Source organism: Selaginella moellendorffii, unplaced genomic scaffold, assembly GCF_000143415.4.
Source record: "Selaginella moellendorffii unplaced genomic scaffold, v1.0 SELMOscaffold_54, whole genome shotgun sequence".
In the NCBI taxonomy this organism is placed as follows: Eukaryota; Viridiplantae; Streptophyta; class Lycopodiopsida; order Selaginellales; family Selaginellaceae; genus Selaginella; species Selaginella moellendorffii.
Window position 1 is genome coordinate 644593 of NW_003314315.1, and position 13638 is coordinate 658230.

Consider the following 13638-nt stretch of genomic DNA (forward strand, 5'->3'; position numbering starts at 1 on the left):
AAACAGAATCAACATGCATAGATAATTGAAGTACTTATGTTATACTAAACATTTCTATGTCTAAAACAACCCTCAACATCATAAAATCCACCAAACAAGATAAGCTTATAAAGACCCTGTGCCAAGAAAGAGAAAATGATTAGAGATTACATGGTCTTTTAGAAGAGCAATGCTTACCAATCTATGTGGGGAGCTTTTAGTTGAAGCTGCTCCCACACAGTTGTGTTGAGATCCAGTCTCCATAAATCCTACAAGAGGTCTCTCCTATAAATAGAAATGGACTCACCTTTAGATATTGTATTGATAGAGATCACCATTAAAGTAAGTCTGGCATACCAAACACAAACATCAAATCACTATAGCAAATAAAAAAGGAGAAAAGACAATCACAAACTTGCCATACACGATCAGCTCAGTGTCTTTGATGCCTAAAACGCAAAGAAAAGAATTCTCAAAGAACGTGAGCTTCCAGATTGAAGATTTTTATCAAATTCTTATGCACGAAGCAATTGCATCATGGTGAAGGAGCTGCCACATTCTCATCTTTGCTCTTCCTAGAATTGAGCCTGAGAGCTTGCTTACCAATATCGTCGTCGCAACGCTCACTCACCTTTCCCATTTCCCGGTTAGAATTTATGTGCTAATGGAAATTGGGAATTCCTGAACAGTGTTCCGTGTCATTACAAGGATCGCAAAAACTGAGCCTCTGGCAAATGGGTTGCCATCATAAACTTTTCAGCGGAGATCTCCCTCATGAGAAATATATTTTTTTTAGCTGATCATGTATCTTTTAAGATCTCATAGAATCCGGCATCCGTACGACAGGTAATTATAGGCTCTAAACCTTCATGACCTAAAAAAAAAGGCTTCTAAAGGTGCGAGATTATCTTCTCTCCGGTAAGCAAGAAATATGGCTAGCATCATCCGTCGGAGTGTGCCGCCGTCGTCTCCGCCTCGTCGGGCGCCGCCTCCAGCTGCGCACAGGAGCGTGCATCCGCCTCGTCCGGGCGCGACGCCGCCCAAAACGAGAGCGCCACCACCAGGTAGGAGCATGCCGCCGCCCAAACCATCTCCAAGGAGGGCGAGAGGAGCTCCGCCACCTCACAGCAGCGCCCACGGTCAGGCACCTTCACCAGCACCAGCAGAGCAACACCATGGAGCAGCAAAGCAGCACAGCCACGGAGGAGCACCACCTCCAAAGCAGGACAGCCATGGAGCACCACCATCTCCACCAACAAGCCACGGAGCAGCAAAGCAGCACCAGCACAGTCCGCCACCTCCACCAACAGGCCACGGAGCAGCAAAGCAGCACCAGCACAGTCCACCACCTCCACCGCCAGGCCACGGAGCAGCAAAGCAGCACCAGCACAGTCCGCCACCTCCACCAGCAAGCCACGGAGCAGCAAAGCAGCACCATCACAGTCCGCCACCTCCACCACCAAGCCACGGAGCACCAAAGCAGCACCAGCACAGTCCGCCACCTCCACCAGCAGGCCACGAAGCAGCAAAGCAGCACCAGCACAGTCCGCCACCTCCACCAACAGGCCACGGAGCAGCAAAGCAGCACCAGCACAGTCCACCACCTCCACCGCCAGGCCACGGAGCAGCAAAGCAGCACCAGCACAGTCCGCCACCTCCACCAGCAAGCCACGGAGCAGCAAAGCAGCACCATCACAGTCCGCCACCTCCACCACCAAGCCACGGAGCACCAAAGCAGCACCAGCACAGTCCGCCACCTCCACCAGCAGGCCACGAAGCAGCAAAGCAGCACCAGCACAGTCCGCCACCTCCACCAACAAGCCATGGATCAAAGCAGCACAGCCACGGAGGAGGAGGAGCAAAGCAGCACCCACCTCCACCAGCAAAGCAGCATACAGGGCCGCCACCTTCTTCCGGGACAACCACTTGGCGACCAAGGAGGTTTGGGCCGCCGCCACCTCCACCAGCAAAGAAGCATACAGGGCCTGGGACAACCACTTGGTGGCCAAGGCCCGCTCATGACACGATAACATGGCAACCAGGGTCGCCTGTCTTTCACATGTTTTCATCGCCGCCTCCGCCTGGCCCCTTGTCTATTGCTCCGCCTCTGGGGTCGTCATCATCAACAGCAGCAGCAGCAGCGGCAGCATTTGCGACACCGGGGCTGCTTGCGGCAGGCATCGTTCTTTTCCTGCTTGCTATGGTGGCCATCGTCACCGGCATCTGGATACTCGTGAAGGGAAGAAGAAAGAAGGCGAATGACATCCTGGTGCGCTACGTCTGGAGCAGCCATCTTCCTGGCAGTGGCAGCAACAGCAGCAGTCAGCGAGAGTATCTCGTTCCCTTGAGCAAGATTGAGGACGCAGAGCTCCGGAACAAGCTCGACTCTTTCGTTCAAGAGAGGAGCAAGCAGCAGCGTCGACCGTCGCAGCTAAATGCCAGCACAAAGGTGGCCAGTCCTCCACTCGCGAGGCCTCCAAGCCGACTGCCACCTTCGGCTTTTCTCAAGATGAATCCAATCTATGGTGCTGCTACCGATTCGGTTGCCGACCGCCTGACACCGCCATTGGGACGAGATCCACCAGCAGCGATCCACGGAGTCGACGAGCACAAGAAGGTGCCAAGAGCTTCTCTTCCGGAGGATCCATTCTTGTCGAGTGCTGCTCGTCGGAGCGGCAATGATCGAAGAGCCCAGGAACAGGCTGTGGATCCAGTGTCTCGCCGTGGCACTGTGTTCGATCCTGGGGATGCTTTCGTTGCTCGGCTCGCGGCAGCAGCAGAGGAGCGACCTGAGATGGAGAAGCACATGCAAAGGATCATCGAGTTTGGGATGAGGAAGCCCCGCAACAAGCACTCCCACAGGTAAGTCTTCATGCTTGAGAGATAGAACAAGGGACTAAGGAGCACTTTTAGGATCCGTGAGGTGGAGAATCTGGAGAAGCCCGTGGTTGAGGCAAATCACTCGGCCAATTCTGGAAGTTCGCATTTGGCTGCTCGTGTACACGACTCAGATGCCAAGGTAAACAGTCTCCATGCCTCGGGTTGAAGTCTAACTTCTGTTTGAACTAGCCTTCCACCTCGGAGGTTAAGCTTGAGCTCGACGGAGCTTAAAGCGAAAGGAGGTACGCTTTTCGGTCGTTTTGGACTGATGATACGCTTGAGGTTGCAGGCACAGAATGAAGATTCATGAAACAAATTACTTCGGTTTTCTTAAACCGCAACAAGAAAAGGCAGGTCCATGGTAAATTATAACAGATGGAGAAGTCTGGAGACATTTGAATTAGGAGAAGGCAACGAGACAACTGCTCTTCATTAAGACAACAGAGAGACATTGAATTGGGAGATAATATTGCAAGTCTCAAACAAGGCAACGAGACAACTGCTCTTCATTAAGACAGCAGAGAGACATTAAATTAGGAAATTATGATTTGCAAATCTCAAACAAGGCAACGAGACAACAGCTCTTCATGAAGACAACAGAGAGACATAGAATTTTCTTGTTCCTGTTTTTAAAAAATTTAAACTTTCGAAACGATTTTACAACATTTCTTATCGTAAGTAGCGTGGACTGAGTAGTCAGCGTTAGTCCACACGTTCACATCGAAGCAGATCAAATGCTTATTAGAACAGGATTGAGTAGATTAGCTCACTTAGTCCAAACAGTCCACAACGAAAAGTAAACAGAGATCATTAGACCACACGCTCACAACGAAGGTAATAAATAGCAGATCAAATGACACGATCGAGTAGATTAGCTCAGTAGATGCGTTGACCTGTAGTCAACGTTAGTCCAAACAGTAAAAGTAAACAGAAATAGTAACGAGCTCATTAGAACAGTAATGAGATAGCGTTGACTGATAGTAGTCAGCGTTAGTCCACACGTTGACAACGAGCTTTACCACCCAAGAGTCATGGCGTGGTAATGAATGGATCAATCAATCCACCATGGATAATGGATTGGAGGGCTTGAAAGCGAGGCTAGTCTCCGCCACCTTCTCTGCGAAAGAGTGCCTCAAACAAGCCGGGAGCTGCGCGCTTAGCTTGCCGCCCCCCATCTTGAGCTTGCCACTGCTGCTACTCTTGCTCACTCCTTGCGGCTTGGCATTGCTCGCGGGAGCCTGGGCTTTCCCCGTTTCCAAGACGCTAGCCTCGCTAGCTTTTTTCCGCTTCTTCGCATCCACCATCGCCTTTTCTTTCTCGTTCTCTTCTTCCTCCGGTTCCAGAGTCGTCGCAACCTCGTCAAGCTCGTCCACCCTCTCCCTGTTCTTGACGTTGTCCTCGCCCTTGATCTTCTCCTCGACGTTGCTATCTTCGGGCTCCTTCAAGTGGAGAAGCTTGTGGCCGCCCGACCCCGTCCAGATGCCTATAGAGTCTTTGAGCAGCTCCAGGAAAGTTTCCAGCTTCTTGAAGCCACACCCCGCGTGATCCAGTGCGTAGCCGTAGTGCTGCTGGAAGTCCCCCTTGAGCCTCGCCAGAGGATAGCCGGACTTGCAGCTCGGGATGCTCTCGAGCAGCAAAGCTTTGCAGTCGGCTCTCATCTTGGCTGGGAAGTCGACAGCAGCACCCTTTGGTGATGGCTGCTGCCTCGCTGCTGCTGCTGCCTCCACAGGAGCCTGTGCCAGGCTTTCCCTCTCCCTCGAGGCCGTCGAGGAGGCTTTCTTTGTCGCGGAAGTGAGCACTATATCTCCCGACTGGAGATGCTCGAGCCTGACGATATCGGAGAACTGCTCTAACAACGTACTCGTACTAGAGAAGCCAAGCTCGCTGGCCTCGAGCTTCAGCTTACACTCGGCTTCGAATTCCTTGCAAACGGATGCCAGGTCGCAGACACCCCTCCTGCCGATGAACAACGGCAGCCAGCCTCTTAGCCTGTGCATGATATCGCTCGTCCCTGGCGCCTTGTCCTTGTCTTTCTCCTTCTCCTTCGTCTTGACTTGCGTTACCACAGTCGTCCCGGGGGGATAAAGCTTGCAGAGACCAGGCCTGGGATACGATATCTGGACCACGTCCGGGAACTTCTTCATGAGATCCAGCAACTTCGCATGGCCGAGAGCCTGGTGGTCGAGTGTCAAACCCCTCGCGGTCTTGAACTCCTGACGAACCAGCGATATGTCGTAGCCATCAACCGTGAGCACCGACGGCAGCCACGACTTGAGCTCCTTCACGACCGAAACCGGCGGCTCCTTGGCGATCTTGGCCGGGCTCTCGTAGTGCTGCTTTGCGACGCTCGCGACAGGAGCTACAACCTGGAGCTTGACTTCTGCCTGCTTCGTCACGTGTATAGCTGGTTCTTCCACGCATTTCTCTCGTTCTATCTGCGTCGGTCGACTTGGAGGCTCTGGAGGATGACGCTGGGCCCGGGCTGGTGGTGGTGGCCCTTCCAAAGTCACAGGAACAGGCTTGGCGAGCACGTCAAGCGTCGTTTCTTCCAGAACTTTGTTGACTACGTCAATGGCTGTCCTCTCGTAGTTCACCAGCTCTTCCGAGACCGCAGACTGATGCACCACATCCACTGCCTTCTCTTCGAGTACAGCAGTGCACGCAGGTCCTGCCATGGGGTTCCTGGAGATGGTGATCCCGAGAGGCGACCACGTTCGAGGATGTGGCTTTATCCATAGTCGAACGAGAATGGCTAACTGGATGACGTTGTAGATTTGTGCTAGACTCAAGTCCGTGAGCCTACCAACGCGATGTGCTCTAAGGATCAATGCTGCATCATACCTGAAAGTCATTGAGACGAGTAAGAAAACCACTTGTTCAGCAAGGAGCAAAGACTTACTGGTTCGCGGCATTGATGAAAACATGCACCCTTTCGCTGCAAAGATAGCTCCGGAAGTCGCTCCAGATATCAGCATCGTACTCCTGGCACAGATTTGGGTCGACGTAAGGCCACAAATCGTAGCCAGCCGGCAGAAAAATCTCCTCGGCGCCACCAACACCAGCGTTTTTAATCGCCAGCTCTCCCAGCTTCACGCCTTCTTCCAGCGCTCTCCGCAAGTTAAAGCCCAGCGCCTGCTTCTCCCCGTAGACAACGCAGTTGTAGATGTTGGCCTCGGTCGGGAGCATCATCTCGACCTTGAGCGTGTCCAGCACTCGCCTTATCAGCTCTCGACCGTAGTAGAAATCCTGCTCGCCACCAAAGTCCGGACCGCCAAACCACTGCGACCTCGCAGCTCCAAAACCCTCGGACGATCTCCCGGAGAAGCACTGCGGCGACGAAGGCCACTGGAGAAACAGCGGCCGGTTGATATCGTCCCTGGGAGCATACTGCTGCTGCAAAGGTGGCGGCTGCCGCATCTCGGCCATCATCTGGTGCCCCGGAGACCGGTAGCCTGGAACCATGAAAGGTGGCCGAGCTATCGGCCCGACGGCGTTCTCCATTCTACCACCACCATTGGGAGCGAGTGGCCTGGCACCGGGAGGAAGCCCGAAAGCCTTGACGTCCCTTGGAACTGATAAGTAGCTCACCTCGGCTCGAGCGAGGCGAGTCCAGTACCACACCGTCCGGGCCGAGTTGAGTAGCGACTCCGAGACGTGGACTCCCTCGGGCCGGACGAGAAGAACGTTGAATCGTTTCATCTGGAGCCTGTGGAGCAGCGGGGAGAAATCCTGGTCGCCGGAGATGAGCACCACATTCGCTGGAGGAGGATTGTCGCTCGTCCAAAATGCCATGTTCATCAGGATCGCCTTGTCGCTCGCTTCCTTCCTCCCTGGAAGGAGAGAAAAATTCGATCATCCAAAGTCCAGCTCAAAGGATGCATACTCTCTCGTGAGAAAGAAAAGCACACAATCGCAGCTCAAGGAAGAAAGAAGAGATCAAGCTCATCCCATGAGCCCTTTGCTCGAATGGAGCTCATAGAGAGATTCTCTGGCTCAAGCATCCTGGAAGTTCTTAGGTCCGAGAGAAATTTTGGAAGAATTCTCACTGCGAACTCACCCGATGGGATGTGATTGAGGGAGATTCCTGTGCTGGTGAGCGCGTTCTGGACGTGCCGGGTGAGCTGATACGTATCGCCGTAAGCCGAGATGGTGAGTGGGCCGAAGAAATTGAAGGCGTGGAGCACATTGCTGATGTTGCGCGCGATGTGGAAGGGATTCACATCCGCGGGCGGCCGGCAGTTCTCGATGTCCCACCACACCGATGTCTTGGCCACTGACGCCTCCATTCCTCCCAGATCGAGCTTACCGCGCGCACCAGCAACACACTAGCGGCCTCCAAGAACCCTAGAAATGCCCCAGGAACCCTAAAATTTCGGCGCCTTGGTATGGCCGGATCGAGCGATGGCGCCAGTCGCTGGATCGAGGCGAGCTCGCGTCTCAGCAGCAGCAGGCACAGTCTTGGATCGGCGAGGTGAGATCTAGCTTTTCTCTTGCGCTTTCTATGGTGGATGGATTTCTCGTTCCAGACAGGCGCCACAGCTTGCATTCTTCGTCCTGGGAAAGTTCTTGAGGCTGCTGTCAGTGTACGCGCTGTTCAAGTTCCTCTCGGCGAGAAATGGGACCGAATCGATCGTCGTCTTCACGTTTGTGTGCTCGCTCGCCTCTGGAGCACTCTTTTTGATCTTCCAGAGGCCTTGGCGTGGACGACCGCTCACAACTTCACAGGTTTGGGTCTCCACTTTCTTTCTTCCATTCTTTCTTCTTCTCTCGAGTCACTTCTTCGTGATGTGTGCTTTTTCTTCCAGGATTCTTTCTTTCTCTTTATCTCTCGAGTGACTTGTTTGTGATCCTTGCTTCGCAGATTTATCTAACAGCATTGAATGGGGGAGTTCTCGCTCTTGCGCTTCTTCTCTGGGGGAAGAGCTTACAAGCTTGCGGTCCAGTGAGGTTTCCCACTTTGCTTCTTCTTGTTCTTCCATGATCTTCCATGACGTTTTCTTCCAGGACAGTGCTGGCCGAGTACACAGGCGCGATGCTTGGAGCGGCATCGACGCTTGTTCTTGGCCGAGGCGGCCATAAGTGGAAGAAGGTGACAAGGTAACACCACTTCTTACAGCGATCTCACCTTAGAAATCTCTCCAGGGTGGTGGACTAGCGGCAATGCTGGTTGCGTTTTACGTTCTTTTCAGAGGATGGACGATTGCGTCCTTGTCCCCGTTCTATATCCTTTACACAATCGAAGCCATGGATGGGATCATAACTTAACTCCTTCGCACCGGCTGGGAGCAGCGACAGTGACGAACAAGGCCGTGTTGGACTGGGCCCGATAACCATGTCCATCGCCGCTGGTACCCTTTTCGCTCTACGAAGAATAGTAGCTCGGCGTGTTTCGATCAAGGCAAGCTTCTTTGCATGGAGTTTTGAGATGTGAAACTAATGCTACTCGTTCTTTTGCCCAGGCTACAATGAAGAAGCGGCTACATTCCATAACAGTCGCTGCCGCGACTTGCTTCCTTTTTCCATTCGCGATGCTTCAGCTGTCTTTGGGGGTCTGTATATGTCTCGTTTGATCTTTTCTTTTTCTATATCATCCAGATCAATTCTTCTTAGCAGGAAACCTCCCCGACTACCGAAGCTCACGGATCACCGGCATGGGCTTACATGAGCACCATAGTGTTTGGAATGGTAGCTGGCTTTTACGTGGACAATTACGCTGAAGAAAGGTAAGAAATTTTGAGATTCTCCTTGCTTCTAATCTCTTTAATCCAGGTTGCATATACTTGCAACGTCGTCGGAGCATCTTCTCGTCACATCCGTGTTGCTAATAGTTCTCGAGCTCGTTATTTACCAGATGGATTTCTCGCTCGTGGGATTCTTGATTTGCTCCTCGCTTCTGGGACTCGGTATGCTTTTGTCTCGAGGAAAACATACCATTCTCTAAATTCTTCTCCTTGATCTTTCTCAGGTATATATGAATCCACTTCCTCGGAAAAGCTACCATCCGAGATTGTATCAAGCACACCTCCAATGTGATCATAGCCAACGATTCTTTTCCATAGTTTCTCGTTAGCCACGTGGCATCTTGGTGGCATCCCCCTTGTTCTTTTTGAGAGAATGGAATGGCGATGGTGGGATTGGAGTGGAGAAGTGGGATCTCTCAACGCAAGCACAGCGATCGAGAATGGGATCTTCGCGAGCAATGCGTGGAGCTCATGGGGAGCTGCCGATCGGCATCACAGGCATCAGAGATTCACGGCCGAATCCAGCGCCTCTACGGCAGCCGCGACGTTTTCATGCAAAACAAGCTCATCGAGATGTATGGCAAATGCGGCAGCCTGGAGAACGCGCGCCAGATCTTCGACGCCATGCCCATGCACGATTCCTTCTCCTGGACGCTCATGCTCTGCGCGTACTCCCACAACGGCAAGCTCCACGACGCCCAGATCGTGTTCGACGCCACGCCCAGCGATCTCCACACGCTCGTCGCCTGGACTGCCATGATCGATGCGCTTGCCAAGAAGGGGCATCTGGCTCCCAGCAAGGAGCTCTTCGATCGCATGCCGCAGAGAAATCTCGTGTCCTGGAACTCGATGCTGGATGGATACACGCACAGCGGCCTCGCCACCCAAGCCAAGCAGCTGTTTGATCAAATGCCCGACAGGGATTTGCTCTCGTGGACTTCTCTCCTTGTTGCATATGCCCAAAGCGGGCATATGGACTCTGCAAAACGGACTTTTGATTCCATGCCCGGCCGGGATATCGTCGCTTGGAACACGATGCTGGTCTCGTTTTCACGCAACAATCAGCTCCAGAAAGCGGTATGGATCTTTGAGAAAATGCCGCAGTTTAATGTTGTGTCTTGGAACGCAATGGTTGCAGCATATGCTCAAAACGGGCATTTGGATCAAGCAAAACAGGTCATGGAAAAGATGCCTCAGCCCAACCTTGTGTCATGCAACACACTTCTTGCAGCGTTTTCGTCCAGCGGAAGGGTGACGGAGGCGAAAGAAGTGTTTAACAGCGTTCCGGAGCGAGACCTGGCGTCTTGGTCCTCGATGCTTACGGCATATACGCACAATGGGCGCCTTGAGGAGGCAAAGTGTCTCTTTGACGAGATGCCGAGCCGGAGCTTGGTATCGTGGACGAGCATGATGCTCGTCTACGGCCAGAATGGCCACCTGGACTACGCCAAATCAGTCTTTGACTCCATGCCCGAGCGCGATCTCGTCGCCTGGACGTCGATGCTTGCAGCGCTCGTTCACAATTCCCGATTCGATGACGCGCGGCTGCTCTTTGATTCCATGCCGCAGAAGGATCTCATCGCGTGGACGACGATGCTGCTGGGATACATCCAGGGTGGATTGATCTCCGAAGGAAAAGCGCTCTTTGACAGCATGCCAGAGAGAAATGCCACTGCTTGGAACTGTATGCTCGGAGTTTACGCTCAGAAGGGCCATCTCGCCAACGCCACCAAAATCTTCCAGGAAATTCCTCCTCAAGATCAAGGATTGATCTCCTGGAGTGCCATGCTCGCTGCTTACTGTCACCACGGCCATTTCGAGCAGGGCTTTGAAGCATTCCAGGCGATGAAAATGGTGGTGGAATCCCCAGACGAGGTGTGCTTTACTTTGCTCCTCGTCGCGTGTAGCAGCCAGGGAGAGGTTTACACGGGAAGGTGTGTTTTCACGTCAATGAGCGTGGATTATGGAGTGGTGGCCGGGAAGCAGCACTATGCTTGCATGGTGGACTTGCTGGGACGTTCCGGGCATCTGAGAAGCGCCCGAGAGCTCATTGGCAGCATGCCGTTCGTGGAGGATGTTGTGGACTGGGTTTCCTTGCTGGGATGCTGCAAGAGATACAACGATTTGGAGCTGGGAAGTGTTGCCGCAAGGAGAATTCTCGAGCTCGACACTAAGTACGGTGCTACCTATGTGCTTGTAGCTAGCATCTTCGTGACAAACATGACTATGGGATTCAAAAGCAATGAAACTATCATGATAAACATGGTGTGATTGGCAGAAATCACTGTCCACGAGTTTGCATCCGCCGCACGCTTTTGAAATTGGCGTTTGCCACCACCATGTGTAGGAGAACTCGAGGATCCCATACACCGAATCAAAGCGATCCATAGCTGTATGGCAATCCAAATGGGCTGCTTGTTGGAGAGCGAGTGCTTGAACTTGATGCTCCTGGTAGTCCGCTGACGTGAGGCTTGACTCCCATTGCCCAGTCGTACATCTCATATGTATCTTCTACTTTGTACCTCTCAGTGTTTGGATCCACGGCAATTTTTCCGTTTGGGAACCTGGGAAGACTTGGAAGGAAAATCCAGATCTTTTATATAATTGCAGCGTGGGCATCTATAATGTACCCAAGAACAAGTCCACAAGAGTGCGAAGATCCCAACTCGGTTCTCTTCAGTCAGGCTGATAGGAATGCCTCGAGCGTCCGAGCGGAGTGACCAGCTGAACTTGTACCCATAGCCCGCCAACTTCTTTGGAGTGGGAGTTGAACTACATGCATAAACGTGTTGGACGGAGTCTTGGGTCAGAAAACACAGCCAACGCTCCCTGTTGTACCGCTTCTCTCCACAGACTGCGGAAAACATCGTGGGCGTGTTCCATTGTTTGCATACATCTCTTCCTCGAATCAAAGTTTGGACAAGATCGTGCAAAGCACTTGTCTCCCGGGGAAGAGGCGGCTGCCATGAGTTCAAAAAGTATAGCACAGGCAATTTTCCGGAGGAAGAATAGTGAATTCAACATTGTTGACTTTTATTTGATTTTATTTGATTGAAGGATTCTACTTGGGTTCCCGCCATACTTCAGTTTGATAGTCAGTCTCCATCTGACAATGGCCAGCAGTAACCACACAATTTGGCTGATTTGGGCAGTAGTTGTTCCAAGAAAACAGAACCCACTTTCCAGTGGAATCAACCATCAGTAGATTTCCATCCATTTGGCTTGGCCTTCTCAAAAGTGTCACTTGCCCACACCACCTTGTTCACGTCTCTACGCAAATCATAGAGAACGAAGTTGCAATCTTGTTGCATAATTGCCCCGTACCTTCCATTAGGAGATACGAGCGTGCCATGCCTGCCAATGTATGAGCCCAAGGCAAAGTCGGCTCCTCCGATCATGTTGGATTGAGAAGGCCAGCAGTTTTTCCAGCAGTGGTAATGTCGAGGAGAGTGCGGTTAAAGTCACGAGAATGATCAAACACTGGCTCGTCTGGAAGGTCTTCTGTCAATTCAAGAGACGAAGAAGCCATGGTCTCTGACCTTCCATACCCAGATACATAGTCAATGGCAAACATCTTCCAGACGCAGAGAATTCGGCCATAGCCTTTGCTCTCAATCTCCCGGGAGAGACCCAAGAATGCATTCACTAGTGCCTGGGAACTTATGAACTGGGAAGAATCTGGTGTGACATAGCACATTCCATCCGTGCACGCTAAACAGCCTAAAACTCACCTTGAAGTTGAAATTTGATGTAGCCATGAATGTTGATGAGTAAGCACATTTCTATATTCCCTTTCCATATTCCAAGCACTCACAAAGTTTATTTTAATTTTATTTTATTTTAAAATAATATGTATTGTTGTTTCCACATTATCATTTGTGAATAAAGTTTCAAATTCTTCATTCTCTTAAATTTTATTGTTGATATGTTCATTATAAAGAACATAAAAATAAATATATAAACTTAGATCTAACATATTACAATATACAAGAATAATATAATGACATTTTTTACTTTTTAAAGTATAACATAATATAATTATTAACATATAATATATACTTTAAAGTATTTCTTAAATGAATTTCTTAGAAAAACTTACAATTCACATATATAGCTTTGATTTACATTAATTTTAAGTTTGATATTTGTTGAGGATTTTTATGAGTGAGAATAATTTTCTTAAGTCTTCAAGAGGAGAGTTTTCTACAAAAATAATATGTTCTTAAGAATTGCATGTTTGGAATATATACATCTATAAAGATTTCTCTAAATAGCAAAATACAATACATCTTTATGAATATCTCCTTGTGTCATTTTGACATTGTAAGCATTGGTTTGTAGTCAAGCAAAGCCACAAAGGCTATAACAGGCAGCTTCTATTTAACTATTTATTAGAGCAAGAAAATATCATGCTACACCTTACAGTTTCTCATTCCCTAGACATTTCTCAGATGCTGCTCGTAGAATTCCAGAAGTTGTAACTTGACTACCATAAAACATGAAAGAAGCAGTGAAAAAGTACCATTCATGTTTTAAAAGTTTTTTTCTGTTATTGAAAGATATCTAGAGGAGGTTAACACTTTAGAGCCTTACAAGCACCTCATAAATTTCCCTTAAAGAGATGATGTGCAGTTCTATGGTTCTTTAAGAATACCTGCCAGTTTGCATCTGTCTTGAACATGTCTTCGTTAGGTCCATTGGAGCAAAGGGTAAACATAAATGCAGAGCTTTCATAAATAGCATTTCCTTCCAAATACAGAAGTGACAGGGATGAATTAGAATAATGGAGGCATGAGAATACATAGGATATCATCTTGTATGAGGTACAATTCAGTAGAATACTTTTTTCTTTTATAATTACAGAAGTTTGAAACTTTTACAGAATAGTCTGGATGTGGCCTAAAGAAGAAAGATTGTATGAAGGAAAGTTTGTATGAAATTGTAAATGTTTATCTTCACTTTCTCGAGCACATCAGGATTTTGCTTTAGAAAACCATCAGCCATCGAGTTGTGACCAGCGTTTATGTACATGTTGAGC

At 50.0% G+C, this 13638-nt stretch overlaps 3 protein-coding genes and 1 long non-coding RNA gene across 7 annotated transcripts; 3 read left to right on the plus strand and 1 right to left on the minus strand.

Moving 5' to 3' along the window:
* Nucleotides 1-2913: 2913 nt before the first annotated feature.
* LOC9661666 lies at nt 2914-3187 on the plus strand. Its single transcript, XR_002993896.1, has 2 exons — nt 2914-2998; nt 3049-3187. It is a non-coding gene; the product is annotated as an uncharacterized LOC9661666 (long non-coding RNA).
* Nucleotides 3188-3697: 510 nt separating this feature from the next.
* LOC9661278 lies at nt 3698-7212 on the minus strand. Its single transcript, XM_002982624.2, has 3 exons — nt 6917-7212; nt 5759-6689; nt 3698-5700 (listed from the first exon to the last, which is right to left on the minus strand). The coding sequence occupies exons 1-3, from the start codon at nt 7143-7145 to the stop codon at nt 3915-3917; spliced, it is 2946 nt and encodes a 981-aa protein (XP_002982670.2). The 5' UTR covers nt 7146-7212; the 3' UTR covers nt 3698-3914.
* Nucleotides 7213-7222: 10 nt separating this feature from the next.
* Nucleotides 7223-8920, plus strand: LOC9661667. 4 transcript variants are annotated; one of them, XM_024687669.1, is made up of 10 exons: nt 7223-7330; nt 7386-7584; nt 7721-7806; nt 7864-7948; nt 8002-8080; nt 8136-8257; nt 8319-8408; nt 8470-8582; nt 8629-8762; nt 8825-8920. In XM_024687669.1, exons 1-10 carry the CDS (start codon nt 7245-7247, stop codon nt 8890-8892), a joined length of 1062 nt encoding a protein of 353 aa, XP_024543437.1. In that variant the 5' UTR covers nt 7223-7244; the 3' UTR covers nt 8893-8920. The 4 variants fall into 4 exon arrangements, with proteins under 4 accessions (XP_024543437.1, XP_024543435.1, XP_024543436.1 ...); XM_024687667.1 differs by having other exon boundaries at nt 7390-7584; nt 7665-7806; XM_024687668.1 differs by having other exon boundaries at nt 7390-7584; nt 7665-7806; nt 8473-8582.
* Nucleotides 8921-8984: 64 nt separating this feature from the next.
* On the plus strand, nt 8985-10871 carry LOC112350783 (pentatricopeptide repeat-containing protein At4g02750-like). The gene has a single exon (XM_024687592.1). The coding sequence runs from the start codon at nt 8985-8987 to the stop codon at nt 10869-10871; it is 1887 nt and encodes a 628-aa protein (XP_024543360.1).
* The last annotated feature ends 2767 nt before the right edge of the window (nt 10872-13638 follow it).

What these genes read in the sequence shown, in the direction of transcription:
- LOC9661278 (XM_002982624.2), bottom strand. Translation starts at nt 7,145, where the DNA reads ATGGAGGCGTCAGTGGCCAAGACATCGGTGTGGTGGGACATCGAGAAC. An exon ending in CCTCAATCACATCCCATCGG is followed by an intron (nt 6,690 to 6,916) that starts GTGAGTTCGCAG and finishes CTCTCCTTCCAG; the next exon opens with GGAGGAAGGAAGCGAGCGAC. An exon ending in TTCATCAATGCCGCGAACCA is followed by an intron (nt 5,701 to 5,758) that starts GTAAGTCTTTGC and finishes AATGACTTTCAG; the next exon opens with GTATGATGCAGCATTGATCC.
- LOC9661667 (XM_024687667.1), top strand. Translation starts at nt 7,261, where the DNA reads ATGGCGCCAGTCGCTGGATCGAGGCGAGCTCGCGTCTCAGCAGCAGCA. An exon ending in GCGGCCATAAGTGGAAGAAG is followed by an intron (nt 7,949 to 8,001) that starts GTGACAAGGTAA and finishes AAATCTCTCCAG; the next exon opens with GGTGGTGGACTAGCGGCAAT. An exon ending in CTCGGCGTGTTTCGATCAAG is followed by an intron (nt 8,258 to 8,318) that starts GCAAGCTTCTTT and finishes TCTTTTGCCCAG; the next exon opens with GCTACAATGAAGAAGCGGCT.
- LOC112350783 (XM_024687592.1), top strand. Translation starts at nt 8,985, where the DNA reads ATGGTGGGATTGGAGTGGAGAAGTGGGATCTCTCAACGCAAGCACAGC.